This window comes from Abramis brama (assembly GCF_963993115.1).
Source record: "Abramis brama genome assembly, chromosome: 7".
NCBI lineage: Eukaryota > Metazoa > Chordata > Actinopteri > Cypriniformes > Leuciscidae > Abramis > Abramis brama.
Genome location: NC_139969.1, coordinates 41087860 through 41103852, shown reverse-complemented (window position 1 = coordinate 41103852; position 15993 = coordinate 41087860). Strand labels below are relative to the sequence as shown.

Sequence of the window (15993 nt, the reverse complement as noted above, 5' to 3'; positions counted from 1 at the left end):
CAAGTCAGGGAGTCGCATACACTCCTATTCTCTCTCTCTGTCTCTGTTTTTGTAAATGCGTCACCCTTCAGAGGGTCTGAGATAAGGCTGAGCCGGTCTGGACAGGAGGAGGAGGTGCGAGTGCATTCCAGCGCACTGCTGTCATTATTATGGGCTGTTCTGCCTGTAAACCCTTAAACACATGATAAATCACACCATCCTCTGCACACACACACACACACACACACTGACGCTCAGCTCAGGAGATCTGCTGTGATACTGCACACACACTCGGACAAATGCCACCCTGAAAATATCTAAATCAACCGGCTTTATTCAAGTCAAAAATATGATCTAATATTGCTGAATCAGCCTAAACACATTCATTCATACCAAAATAAATACATCTTATGGGAGAAAACAAAGAAAAATCACACTTTTTTACAGAAGCTCCAGGGAAGCTGCTTCTATGACAAGCTGTCGCTATCCCAGGAAACATTTCACACTAATATCCGAGGTTTCTCAGGCAAATATACAGCAGATGCTGTAGCCATAGAGCATGATATGTGTTTTACCTGCAAATCATCATATTAGAGTGATTTCTGAAGGATCATGTGACACTGAAGACTGGAGTAATGATGCTGTAAATTCAGCTTTGATCACAGGAATAAATTACACTTTACTATATATTCACATTGACAACAGCTGATTTACACTGGAATAATATTTCATTATTTTTACTGTATTGTTGATCAAATAAACACAGCCTTGATGAGCAGAAGAGAATTCTTTCAAAAACAGTAAAAAAATAAAAAATCTTGTTCACTTCTAGTTTAAGTCCAACAACCAGCATTATTTTAGTTTCTAATTTAGTTTTATCAATATAATTTTTCAATTAGAACTTTTTTTATATATATTTCTAGTTTTCATGTTAATTTTATTTTAATTATCAGTCATTCTGTTATGTGCTTTAGTCATTTTATTATTTTATTATTACGATTTAGGTTTAATTTATTTTTATTTTTATTTCAGTTTCAGTTTTAGTTTTATATATTTCCAGTTAATAATTTTAGTGTTTCAACTTATATAATTTTCAGTTTATTGCCAAAAAGTTTTTAACTAAATTTAGTCCAAGTTTTTCAACTAATAATTTCAGCTTAGCTTCAATTAACATAAATGTTTTTTTAATAGTTTTAATAAATGATAAAAACCCTGGCAACAACTGATGGCAAAAGTAGTACTAATGTACTAATATCACGAATAATCTGCAAAAGTCAAACATTGGTAACACTTAACAGTTTTTAGACAGCAGACTGACTGGGTTCATGTATGTTTCGAGTGAAGGACTCGTGTGTGTGTGTGTGTGTGTGTGTGTGTGTGTGTGTGTGTGTGTGTGTGTGTGTGTGTGTGTGTGTTTCACACCTTCTTCTGGTTGATCCAGGATAAAGCGTCCTGGAAGCTCTTGCTGGGATCGTCCCATCCGCCGCTCGCAGTGCTGGTTCTGCGGAGAGTCGTGCCCGTGATGGAGTTACGGATCTCCGTGTGGAACAACACACACTCGTCCACACTGCAACACACACACAACCAGCCTTCAGTTCACATGACTCTTCAGCTCAGCCTCACACACATCTGGTGTTTCTTCAACAAGGTGCTTTAAAACGAAGAGATTTTAACTTGGCATTATCATTGTAGCCAATCACGACTCTACCCTGTGTGTTCTTGGTTACAGAAGTGTGTCGTGACTTCACTAACCGCACCTGTGCCCACAGCATCTTCTTGTACTGTGCAGAGGACTGAGTTTTTCTCCTTTCTTTCTTTGTTCCTGCGTGTTTGTAATTGACCATGTAAGTGCCTTTGTTTGATAGTTAAATATTATTCAGTATTTCTCAAGTTTGTCCTTAATGTGTTTATTTTTATGCTTGCTATATTTCCTGCTTAGGCATGTTCTTTAGATGTGTATTTGATGAGCTTCTAGTATGAGTAGATTTTTTTTTTTTTTTTTTTGGTTTCTCTTTCAACAGGGTTAGTATGAGTAGATGGCCTCAAGTATTGTTTAAAGTACTTTATTTCCTGTGAATTCAATGTAACATTTGCAGTTACCATGAATCTGATCTGGCATTGTTTATTGTAAACTAAAACACTGTTCTTTTGTAGAAACCACACACACACACACACACACACACACATACACACACACACTGCTGTACCTGCGCATGATGTTGTCGTTGGGTATTCTGGCGTTGTGTAACTCTACGGCACACACACACACACACACACACACACACACACACTGCTGTACCTGCGCATGATGTTGTCGTTGGGTATTCTGGCGTTGTGTAACTCTACGGCACACACACACACACACACACACACACACACTGCTGTACCTGCGCACGATGTTGTCGTTGGGTATTCTGGCGTTCTGTAACTCTATGGCGCACACACACACACACACACACTGCTGTACCTGCGCACGATGTTGTCGTTGGGTATTCTGGCGTTCTGTAACTCTATGGCGCACACACACACACACACACACACACACACACACACACACACACACACACACTGCTGTACCTGCGCACGATGTTGTCGTTGGGTATTCTGGCGTTCTGTAACTCTATGGCGCACATCTTCATCTGCTCTATGGCCTCCGCTGCCGCCATCATGCTCTTGTCCACCTCAGCGGCCGGTCCCATCTGAAACACCACATCAGAACCATGCAGAGATCACTGTGAGTGTGTGTGTGTGTGTGTGTGTGTCACATGCAGAAGAGTGGAAGTGTGTGTGAATGACTCTTACGTTCTCCAGGAGGTTCTGCGCTCGCTTCAGGAAGCCACAGCAATCCTGGTAGAGCATCTGAGCTCTTTTCTGAACAGACATCGAGGACATGCTAGGAGAATATATAAATACACAAGTGTTCTTGAGAAGGTACACTACGTATTAGGTCACTATAATTATTTACATTATTTTATTTACAGTATTTTAAAGAAAACTTAAAGATTTCACATTCTGTTGGATAGATTTATCATTTCCATCATTTTCAGTAGAAGACAGATTTCTCAAATGGGAACAAACAAGCCATTCTGGTAACACTTTATTTTACAGTGTCCTTGAAACATATGTTACATGCACTTACCATAGTAATAACAGTAAATCATGCATAATTACATGCAACTAACCCTCAACCAAACCCTAATCCTACCCTAACCCTATAGTAAGTTTATGTAGTTAATTAATATTACTCAGTACTTAAATATATAATTACACGGTAACAATGACACCTTAAATTAAAGCTGCAAGCAGCGATGAAAGGAAGGTGGCTTTAGGAAGACGGTGGGCAATCTGCATTTGAGTAGGTAAATAGAGGAGGAGTATGTAAACGTTGTTTGTATTTGCCACACTTCCTGCTACCAGCAGGTGGCGCTATTACTATAAATGAATATTGGCATGTAGATGTGTTCAGGACAGGACTCTTATCAAACATGCGAAGTCTGGGGCAGATCGGACATTGTATGTCCGAGTTTCAACAACTTCCTGTTTCATGGCGAAACCTCAAATTTTGTCAGGCCGCCACGGACACACCCTTCAGCGAAACCTCAAGATCTTCGCAACTGACCCTTCGCTATGCCCCGCCCTCCTTAGTTACTGTTGCTACGCCTGACAAGCTTTCGCACCTGGCACGTCTATTACAGTATGAATGCACCGGTGTCAGACATTCCCAAGGAGATAATTAGTCATTTTTGGCGAACAGGTGAAAATCTGAGAGAGCAAGACAAAAGGGACTGCAGTATGCGTTTGAGGGATAAATCCACGACATAATATGCAACCGATTAGAGAATAATTTCATCAAAACTGAAGCTAAAGCCTACAGGTCCCAGCACAGGCAGCAGCCGCCTCGTACGCTGACCATTCAAATGGGAAACACACAGATTGAGGAACAGCTTTGTGCATGCACAGCAGGGTGAGTGACATTTGAAAATAATCTAATAATTATAAATCAAACCGCTTATCCATAAATCTTGTGCAATAAACAGAAGACATTAGCCTGACCACTTTGCAATGATAACATTCTCACGCTTATATTTTTAGCGCGCCAGGCTACTGCTCACACGTCGTGGAGCAAACGTAGGTGTTTTTGTTAATCCTGTCGACATTTAGTTGTGAATGGGGCGTCCCACAGTGCTTGATCCATGCCCGGCATTTCTCCCCTTGGTTTCGGGAAGGGAAAAAATTCCCTTTTTTCCCACGATTGGCCTGTGGCAGTTTTCGGGCGTGGCTTAGCGAAGGGTCAATTTAAAGTCCCCGTGAACCGGAAGTTGCAAACGACTTTTCTCCAGTGTTATGACGTATTTCCCAGTGAAAAGGAATATTAAACAGAGGGCAGGGTTTTACTCTAGCGCTCCTCCTCTCCATCTCTGCTCATAACAGACTAACGGTTTGAGGGGAGTGGTTAAGCGTTGCCCAAACCAATTCCTCAAACCTACGTCATCAGAGAAGGTCCTCCAATGCAGAGGGGAGGGGCATTTTCAGATTTTGATTAAAGATTACCATGGTAAAAAAAAATTTTTTTAAATATTTTCTTGCACGGATTAATTGTTCACCACAAGACTAGTAATATGCGCTAACAAAGTAAATAGGGTCAATTTTGATTTCATGGGGACTTTAACGTTGCCAAGGACTGACAAAATATGATGTGGATCTGATTAAATCTCTAGGAGGAGTTTGTTAAAGTACGTCTGGAAATGGCAAAAACTGCACCAATTTGCAGAGAAAAGTCAAAATATTTCACTTCCTGTTTGGTTTCAGATTTCGCCCCTGGACTTTTTTGTAGATATCGGCCTGTTACACGTGTCTACCGAACTTCATACCTGTACGTGAGCCGTAGCGCCAGGGGCACTTCGTCAAAATATTGTAGGTGGCGCTATCGAGCCATTTTGCCACACCCACTTCTGAAACCCATATCACACGTAAATGTTCACCACTTCTGACGTGTGTGCCAAGTTTCATGAGTTTCCGAGCATGTTTAGGCCCTCAAAAAAACAATTCACTTTGGAGAAGAATAATAGTAAACAGAGCAATTCCAACAGGGTCCTCTCACCATGGGGCCCTAATAAAGTGTAACCGCCATTCTTTATGAATTACATCATGTGCCATTAATTTTAATACATGCATTTACACGCAAAGTCCATATGCACCGTGCAGTAACAATTTTAGCGGGTTACACTTTATTTTAAGGTGACGTATTTACATTGTAATTACTCAAATATGTACTGAGTAACTACTTACTATAGAGTTATGGTTAGGGTTTGGTTTAGGGTTAGTTATTTAGTTATGCATAATTTACTGTTATTACTATATTATTAAGTACATGTAGTAACGTGTAACTACGTCGCCTTAAAAAAAAGTGTTATCCTAAGTTTTTTTTGCAAGCACTGTTTGTTAAAGTAGGGGAGAGCGGGGCACAACCTAACACTTTTACTTTCTCAGTCTGTGTAAATCCACTTGAGGTTCAGAGTATCTATTTTTATCCCCACATTAATTTCACACGTCTAGTATTGTGTTGTTTTGTTTCGTTAATAGAGTATATACTTTTTTCTTGATTTACCCCGAAAGAATGGAAGTGAAATGTGACAACATGCCCCATAGGTGAGGTACATTGTAACATGACCATACCACAGATTAAAATGTTGTCTGATCTAATAAAAAAAAAAAAATAAGACAAACTAAAATATTTTGTCAATAAAATGCTATTATTAACTTTTTCATATAAAATAATATCATTTATTAATAATTAAAAATAAACTCATTTTTTAGTTTGACAAAAAACACACCGCAAAACACATCTATACAGCATAGTTCAAAACATAATAATACTTAATCAAATTACTTTTGCTATGGTTAAATAAATGTTCAATCTTCCAAATATTTTTTTTTTAATTTTGCTGCATTTTTTTCGCTAGGCCTATGTTGACATGGCAACTAGTAAATACACAAAGTTTCGTAATGCCGGGGCAAGTGTGTGAACTTTTAAACCAGCGATAGTTCGTGCCTCGCTCACTCCTACACATTACAAGAGACTTGAAACATGTCAGTGTGATGGACATTTCCTGTCTCGCGACATAACGGAATAACATGCACGATACAAAAGTTCATAATCTTTACTATTTCATACTGTATCTGGACTCTTAAGTATCCACCTCTTCTCGGATGTTTCACCATCATTTCCTTACCAAAATATAAAATAAACAATTGCTGACACAGTAAAAGCAGAGAGCTATACAATGAACTTGAATAGCTCTGTTAAGATGTTCATTCTTGGACCTCCGACTTTTTAGTGCAGACTTTGTTAATAAATAACACGTAACTTGATAATGCATGAATGGAAACTCACCCCAGTGTCCCTCCACCACCTCCTCCTCCTCCTCCTCCCTGTGATCTGTTGGAGAAAGAGTGTGTGATGGTCTGCGCGTATCCTCCACCGTCGTTGAAATCGGAATGATATCCGTTTCCACTCATGAAGAGCTGCGCTCCGTCGCCCCGCTGTAAACTGAGGTCGGGCCTGGAGCTGGACCTGGGGCCCATTTGGTAGAGCCGGGTCTGGGATCCGGACAAACTCATCTCTGCAGAAGCTAAAGCAGCGGGTCAGCGAAACAAAGCGCAGTGAGAGTGATAAAGTCCTCCTGCTCTCCTGCTCTTGCGCGTCTCTCCGCGGCGGTGACTGCGGCTGTAATGGACGCTGCGCGCTGGATAGTTCCGGTTTTCCTTTAGACCACACCTGCACACACACACACACACACACACACCCGTGTTTCCATGAGGTGTGGCTCATACATGAGGTGTTCCCGAAAAATCCCCCCCACTTTCCCACGGAATTCTCTGATACGGTAAAATTAAATATTCGTGTTTTTTTTCTTCATCAAAACTTTTTTTTTTTTCTTAAAATAAATACTTGAACTTTTGCCAACTTTGTTAACAATAATGCAAATTGTTTTTAAAATAACTTTCTATCAAAAGCTGGAGATGTAGGCTACTGTACTACTGCATTTTCCCCTCAGCTTTTATTTTTTATTTGGTAGCACTTTACAACAAGGTTCATAAGTTAAATACCTTAGTTAACATGAACTAAGAATGAACAATACTTCTACAGCATTTATTCATCTTAGTTAATATGAATTTCATCATTTACTAATACATTATTAAAATCAAAGGTTGTATGTGTTAACATTAGTTAATGCACTGTGAACTAACATGAACAAACAATGAACAGCTGGATTTTTATTTACTAACATGAAAAAAAGATTAATAAATACTGGGTAACACATGTATTGCTCATTGTTAGTTCATGTTAGTTAATACATTAACTAATGTTAACTAACAAACCTTATTGTAAAATGTTACATTTTAATTAATTATTCATTAATTGATTCGTTTTCAATGCTATAAACATAACACAGAACACAATATATCCGTGGTATCCCATATCATTACATCAGTGAAATGGTGAGCATGCGCATCTTACATGAGTTAAAAATTAAGTTGAAAATGACAAGTGATCACAGTGATACAGAAGAAGTGATACAGTGATACACGCCCTGTCTGACTCAAACACACCCCCCCACACACACACACACAGTCAGTCAGTCTGCGGAGGACTTTCGCCTGTGTGTGTGTTTTCCACAGGAGAGCAACACACCCAGTCTCACACACCCTTTACACTCCTCTGTGACTGAGTACAGGGAGGTTCGTCAGGTTCTTTTTTTGTCTGCTTCTTGTCTTTGAAAAAAAAGTGAAGTGCACTGTCAGTAGTACAAAACATTTTTAATTGTCCATTAGCCCGGCTGACAAGTGTAAATGACCACTCATACTGTCATATTGCATTAATTTAACATTAGTGTGGGAAAGTTAGGACATATGTTGAATCTGATAGATTGAAAATGAGTCATAATTTTGTTGCTTATGTCAGAATTTAAAACTAGTTATTGAAACCAAACTTAATTGCAACATAGCATGTACGCAATACTATGCGTTACCATGTGCAATATGAATTTTTAACATAACATTCTAGCATTTTGCAACACAGCAAGGATCTTACAGAAACTTATCTCAACCAACCAGTTTAGTTTATTTCCACACCCGTTTATCAGGTGCACACATCCAGTTACAATTTAAAATTGAAATTAAAACCCTGTTTTCAAATCCTTAACTCTCAACAAATTAGAGTTTACCTTTGAAACTTAGGTCCAGTCCAACCTCACTCAAGATATAGCCTATAATCTGATAAGAAAAACACTTTGTAATGTCTTGGGTGTGTTTTCTTGTGTATGTCATGTTTGAATTTCATTCTTTTTTCCAGAAAAGGTTCTGCTCCAGGCAAGATTAAACACATAGATAAGAACATTTTGTTGTGTTGAATGTCCTTTATTTCGGCCCTACAAGGACAGCTATGTATGGAGGATACACACCTTTCAGGCATCATGTGACACCTCGCGGTGTCCCCCAAGGCTCAGTCCTGGGCCCGTTATTGTTTAACCCAGGGGTGTCCAATCCTGTTCCTGCAGAGTTCAGCTCCAACCCTAATTAAACACTCCTGAACCAGCTAATCAATGTCTTAATAAGATACTAGGAACTTCTGGGCAGGTGTGTTGAGGCAAGCTGGAGCTAAACTCTGCAAGATATCTGCATTTAACCTGTACTGTGTACATTTTATTTAGCTGGTTTTAATCAATTTAACATCGTTGTTAAGTCTGACGTCATTCAAAACTTTTCCAGGTTCAAACGATCTAACAGATCGCAAAAGCAAACAACAAACAATTCATGATCCAAACCTTTATCTTCATACTGAAATCATTTTCTGAATCATTAAAGGGGTCTATTATAGGGTCTATTAAGGGGCCTTTTACGAAGTCTTGATTTTGTTTTTGGGGTGTACTAGAATATGATTTCATGCTTGATTGTTCAAAAAACACTTTATTTTTGTACATATTTTACGTGATTACAGCTCTTCTCTCCCCAGTCTGGTTGAACGTGTCGTTTTCGATGAAGCCCCTCCTTCTGAAATATACGAAATGTGCTGTGATTGGTTAGCTGGCCCATGTGTTGTGATTGGCAGCACTTTAGCATGTGTTCGGGAAATGTCCCACAGATGTAAATATTAATGATGGTGTGAATTTCAGACAATTTCGAGCCCGATTCAGACCCTGACAATGTTAATGAACAAGAGGATCATGGAGAACGGATTTCAAGCATGGATTTCTCAGGACATTTCAGAGTGGTATGTTTTTTTTTTTTTAATTTTCTTGTAGATACAGTTATCCACCATTTAATCATATTTGTGGGAAAACTATGGTAATACAAATAGTAAACGATAACAAAATCGTGGATAATTTTCCTAAGGGGCCGTGAACAGTCTTACAAAAGCTCCAGTAAACACTACATCAATACTGTAATGTTAGTTAGCAGGCTAGCAGAGGAAAAGCTTTGCCCTTCATTTACATCATACCTATCATAGCAACTACATAAAGCTTATAATTGGAACTGTTAAGAAAACACAACTACAAATAATAAGACATACTTACAAGTTGTGATCCATAAATATATAGCCTACATTGTATTCTCTTCTGGAAGCTGTTCTCCATAAAATGTGCAGCGCACAGACAAACGTTAAGGTTATAATCTTAAGGAACAGTGTTAAAAATAAAATGTTAACCTCTCTAAGTTTGTCAGCCTTAAGGCCCTTTCACACTGGACGCGATTTTGACGCACAAATAATTTGCGCGATGGTTTTATTTTTTGATCAGCTGTTTGTGTAATGAGTGTTTCCACACCGAACGCGAATGTGCTGCGGTGAAAACACGACTTTTATTTTTTTCACTTCGATGTCGATTTTTTTTATTACTTTTGCGGCGACAGAAAAGGCTTCAGCCAATCACATACTACAAGGACAACGATTTGAAAGACAATGTGTGGCGTAGTATTGCCAACCAACTCGGTTATCACAACTGTGAGTATGTTGTGTGATAGTTTTAGTCGGTATAGTCCTGTGGTGTGTAGGCTAGCAGGCTAAACTACATTTGGGATAGAAAGCTAACACTATTATCGTCAAAGATAGAGACAGAGACTTGTTACTTTGAACATGTAACAAAATGTAGTGAGACTATTTAGGGCTGCTTTTAGTATACTATACATTCTTTGTGTGATATCTACAGTTTCTAGTCGAATGATTTTAACTTACTTCGTGTGTTACATGTAATGTGTAGTGACATTACAAAACACACTGTGTTTAGTTGAAGACGCAAAAAAACTGTGCACATTAGCTTACTCCCCTTCTGACTCTCTGTTCTTTAAGATTGGGTGCACCCAAAACCTTCTTTTCTGTCTTTTAAAGGTCCCCTATTATCAGAGGTGGACAGTAACAAAGTACATTTACTTGAGTACTGTACTTAAGTACACTTTTTGAGTATCTGTACTTTACTTGATTTTTTTTTTTTTTTCTGGAAACTTTTTACTTTGACTTCACTACATTTGAAAGATAAATATCGTACTTTTTACTCCACTACAATTCTGTCAAGGTCCTTGAGTAGAAAGTAACATCAGTCAGTCATTTTGGTTGGAAATATAAGTCGGGTTGACGTCAGAACCCTGCATCTGATTAGTGTTGCACGGTGTACCGATACTTCAAAAGTATCGCGATACTCGGAAATTAAAAACGTCACGATACCTAAATTTATCAGTATCGATACTTAAAAAAAAAAAAAAAAAAACGCAGCAAAGAACCTGCCGCTGTCAGTGTGACAAAACACTACAGCGAGATGGCTGCATGTGCGAGCACAAGTGGTCCAGGACTCGTAGAAAAAGATGACGCGAGGAGTGACATATGGAAGTACGCTGCCTACCTTGCTCTGTTGCACGGTGCACTGATACTTCAAAAGTAAATCGGAAATTAAAAACGTCACGATTCCTTAATTTATTAGTATCGATACTTCTAAGAATGACCGCGTTCCAGATGGCCGGCGACACACTGGCTGCGTGTCGTGTCCGTTTTTATTTCGGCTCCCATGTTAACTGCCTGCGTGACACACGTGTCTGGGCGCAGCTCGAGACGCGCGGAAATCGCGTGCATGCTAGAAATAGAACCGACGCCTATTTTTCACGCAACACGCAAGCGTGTTGGAAGCAGTGGTGTAGTCTACGTGATACGCAGGTATACGCCGTATACCCACTAGAAAAGGCCAAGGATTTCCGTATACCCACTTAAAAAATCGTGAGGATGCGTAACAACTTCGTTTTGTGTCAGAACTTTAACACTTTCATTCATAAATTCACCCCGTCAGTGTTTGCGAAGCGACACCGAATCGCGGAATCCAGTCACAAATGGAGCTTGCTAAGCAGAACGTCATCACGGAATTTGGCTATTTTTGAATGAATAAATCAAAAGTAGGGATATGATATGGACCAGTGTCTGTGAATATTAAAGTTAAAAGAGACTGCAATTGTTCTACGCGTCTCTGGGAATGAGCGCTCAGTGTGTGCTCCACTACGCACACACACACTGAAGCACGCGTGACTCACGCACGCTCGTGGTGTTTTCAGCGTTTCACTGTATTGAGACATGATGTAGGATAGGATACACATGTGCACTTTCATCGCAGAGCTGCTATGAGAGTCACTGCACGAGAATTTCACCATTTAATTTGACAAAACTATCGTCATTCATTCGTTTCATATAGCCTACACATAGAAACTGTAATGTCTTCAAAACAACCTGTCAAAATAAAAGTTCGGTATAACTTGTAGAAATTATAACAGAAATATATTACTATTGCACAGTAGAGTATACTTCAAGTAGGCCTAATAATAATAATAATAATAGTTTATTAAAACACACAGAAACTCAAATGTCTACAACCCACCAAAATAAAAGTTTGGTCTAACTCAAAGAAATTAGAAAGAAATTGCACAGTAAAATGAATGAATGAATAAAATCTATTAAAACGTTATTTTAAGAGAATATCACACAAGTTTTCATACATGTTATAATTTAAACAGTAAACTTGCCAAAACAATAACACCTTTTTTTTTTTTTTTTTTAAACACCATTTCTAAAAGTAATATATTATATTACAGTATACTCACTACAAAAAACTAGACTACACCACTGGTTGGAAGCGTTTCCAGGCAAAATAGAATAGGAAAAGATGTTTCTATGTCATTTTGACACGAATACATATTAATAAATGACATTTTGATGTTTGAAAGTTTTGACATAAATACAATATAAATGTAATTTAAAAAAGTATTATCGATTTTCAAAAATTGCACCTCTTAATACAGAACGAATTATTCTGTAGCCTATTTTGCCGTCAACACTGCCGACGTTGTCTTTGCTGCTATATATTTATGTTTAACATGAAGTATAGGCCTTCCACAACTCTCTCCCCACATGTCAAATATATCACCACCAATGAGGCTTATAATATGTTACCAATATTAAACATTGTTTAATATAATCGCTGTTCATATTTTTATTCAAAGATCAGAATCAAGATAAAGCTCTTATGTTTCTTATGATAAATGAGATAATGCTGCTAAATTTATAATTTTTTTACCTTGAATGTCATTGCTCTAATTTATTTTTTATATTTTGATATTTCATATTTTGTTCAATGTTTAATATATCTGCTGTTCATATGTTCATTTATTAGTGTGTTATATGATTAGAATGTTGTCCCGGTTTTAAAATAAAGCACAGCAATGACATTTGAGAGTGTTTCTCCCTTTTTAGGAAAAGTATCGAAAAAGTATTGAAATCGCAATACTTGACTTGGTATCGGTATCGAAACAATAATTTTGGTATCGTGACAACACTACATCTGATTAACATCAGAACCCGACGTCAGATTGACGTTGGATATTGTTTGAAAATGAAAGTCGGGTTGACGTCAGAACCCGACTGATGTTGGTTTCTGACGTCAACCCGATTTTCATTTTCAACCACAATACAACGTCTGTCCAACGTTGGAGATCAACGTCAATCTGACATTGGATTCTGACATAAACCTGATTTTCATTTTCAACGTTGGGTTTGGTTTTCTAAATGTGAATTTTGTCACTTTTTTGGAGCACCCTTGCTTATAGATAACAGTAAAGCTAACATATTCATACTATAAGCCAAAAAACTTTAAATAGGGCAATATTTGAGGGAACAGCCATTTGGGTGTCGGAAACCATTGTGGACGTTATTGAGTGCATTTATTCAATCTCACATTCAATCCCACTACTGGAACTGTGTTCTAGAAATAAATTTGATATTGATATGAGGTTAGGTATGCAGGCATAGATTCAGAGGCATACGGTAGCCTACTTACATACAACAATGCAACAAAACAATGCATTGACATTTACTTTTTACTTTTGATACTTAAGTACTTTTAAAATCGAGTACTTCTGTACTTTTACTTAAGTAAAAATAGGTCTTTACAACTTTTACTTGTAACGGAGTAATATTTGTCCAGTAGTATCTATACTTTCACTCAAGTAAGGAAGTTGTGTACTTCGTCCACCTCTGCCTATTATGCAAAATTCACTTTTGCATGCTGTTTGGACATAAATGTGTGTTGACAGTGTGTGTACACAACCAGCCAATAGTGATAAAAATCCACTCACTCCTTTTTTATTAATCTCCATAAATCATCAGCAGTGTCTCCCAACGACCTGTTTTCAGAATGCTGTTTTAGTGACGTCACTAGCATATGAAGGTAAATCAGTAGCAAAACTCGAGAGCACGTAAATGTGAGTTTGAGAACTTGTACAATAAATATTCGTACTTGTACATGAACATTTACACTCACAGCTCCAATGTGAAAACCTGTAAAATAAAAATCTGAAGTTGAATGTTGAAATTTGCACTCGCATACAATAGTCACAGGGTTGCCACCCGTCCCGGTTTTCCAGGGATTGTTCTCTTTTTTGAGCGACAGTCCCGGAAAATTAATATTCTTTCCCGGGACATGAATTGTCCCGGTTTTTTGTTAAAATGTACTTCTAAAGTAGAATTTCCTGGTTTCAAACCGTTTCCTTCTACTGTTACTGCAGAGCTGCACAGAAAAATCGCGAAGCAAAGAGTACACGGAGACCGACAGACTAGACAGAGCAGGTTACTTATGATATAAAAAAATCTCAGCTCTCAGATTCTGTAAATTTTATTACGAAATTCAAACAATAAACACCGTTTTGGCGTTTGTAAATGTGACGTGAAAGATCCCTAGCAGCACGTAAACTGATCACCTCTAGCTAATAGTAAATAAACACGAATGAAGAATGTTAAAAGAAAACGTACAACTTACCGAAATGTATATTCATCATACATAATATCGATCAATCAGTGTTTTTCAACCGCGGAAAGGGTCAATAAAACAGCTGGAGAACAATTGTCACATAACATTACCTCAGGAAAGCCATTTGATGACCATAATAGGCTATAGCACGTTAGTTAGCTAGAAAAAAAGAGCTATAGAGAGTATTTTGCTAAACATAGGCTACTATATTACATATTTATTATATTTACTTATCATTAAATAAAGTTGTTATTATAATAAAAAAACGCATTATATTTAATTTGTTAAATAAAGTTATTTTTAACCTTAAATAATTTTACCAGCTGATAAGGCTCTCTGTATGTTTACAGCATTAGGTGAGATTTTTTTCTTGAGAAAAATGAATGCCTATCTTGTGTACCTAATATTTATCCAAATCAGTCAATTAAATCAAATCACAAGAATTGAACTGAATTGAAATCCTGAAATTTGTTTCAAGCAATAATAAAAAACGTATCTTACCAGAAATTGTAACTGTTACCATATAAACATTGTAACATGTTGTCACTAAACCTAATACAGTTCAGTTTAGTTACTAAAATGTTTTGACAATCACAATACACTTATTTGCAAGATTATTTTTTTTTACAGTTAAAAATTTCAGTTAAATATAAAGGAAAAACAGCGCTGGAAAATCATGCAAAAACAACACCCCCCCCCCCCCCCAACAACAACAAAAAAAAAATCTGAGTGTCCCGGTTTTTCACAAATCAAAGGTGGCAACCCTAGTCACAAACCTGTATTCTGAATCTGAAGCTGCAGACAAGTAGACACACATGTGTAAAATGCCATTCACAGAAATACAACGACAGACACAAACTTGTAATATATATTTTGCGTTTAATCTTACGTTCACATTCGCAGTACAACCTCAAATAGGCACTGCTATTTCAAATTTCGCGCCTTGACTTTTGCTACTCTTTTCGCGATATATCAGGTGCAAAACTAACTTGTGCACTTGAAACTCAGAGGCGGCGAGAGAGAAGGGGGGGCGGGAGCTGGGGTGTTCAAAGGAGCCGTTTTATTGGTTGGCAGCTAGCCAATGAAATGGGACTTCGATGATGTCACGAAACCCGTGTGCACTGAAATGCATTAGAGTGATATTAAAAGAAATAAACGAGATTATCAAACTCAGTAAACACAATGCTTATAATGCATACTACAGAAAAGCAGATGAGCACAGAATATGACGAAAGAAAGCAAATGTGTGTTGAGTGCAAATAAACTTGCTGCCTGTGTTTTATTAATAATTTAACGAATTATGTGTTTTGTTTTTGTTTTTTTATTTTATAACTGTTGGTCCATTAAGTCTTATTAAGCGTTTTCTTGGTTTTCTATGGGAGGAAAACGTACAATTAAACTCGTTGCATCCATATTCAGAGCTCAATTGCTTTGCTTTATTTGTATGGTGTTTCCTGAGTTTGGTCTTTTAATACCACTGTCTCAATTAAACGCGTTGTGTTCATATTCTGTGCTCATCTGCTTTTCTGTAGTATGCATTATAAGCATTGTGTTTACTGAGTTTGATAATATCGTTTATTTCTTTTAATATCAGTCTGCATTAAGCCCATAGACTGTAAAACGGGTTTCGTGACATCATCGAAGTCCCATTTCATTGGCTAGCTGCCAACCAATAAAA

The 15993-nt window shown here is 37.6% G+C and overlaps 2 protein-coding genes across 3 annotated transcripts in view; both read right to left on the bottom strand.

Moving 5' to 3' along the window:
* ccdc13 (coiled-coil domain containing 13) overlaps nt 1-15993 on the bottom strand; it is a gene marked incomplete at its 3' end in the record, with an annotated part of 264989 nt that overhangs the window by 57896 nt on the left and 191100 nt on the right.
* dspa (desmoplakin a) overlaps nt 1-15993 on the bottom strand; it is a 43730-nt gene that overhangs the window by 21174 nt on the left and 6563 nt on the right. For both annotated transcript variants that reach the window (XM_084120576.1, XM_084120577.1), the window contains exons 2-5: nt 6374-6757; nt 2782-2872; nt 2557-2678; nt 1402-1546 (exon numbers count right to left, since the gene is read on the bottom strand). In XM_084120576.1, coding sequence (XP_083976702.1) covers nt 1402-1546; nt 2557-2678; nt 2782-2872; nt 6374-6600 — 585 coding nt within the window. In that variant the 5' untranslated portion in view covers nt 6601-6757. The remainder of the gene's footprint in view (nt 1-1401; nt 1547-2556; nt 2679-2781; nt 2873-6373; nt 6758-15993) is intronic.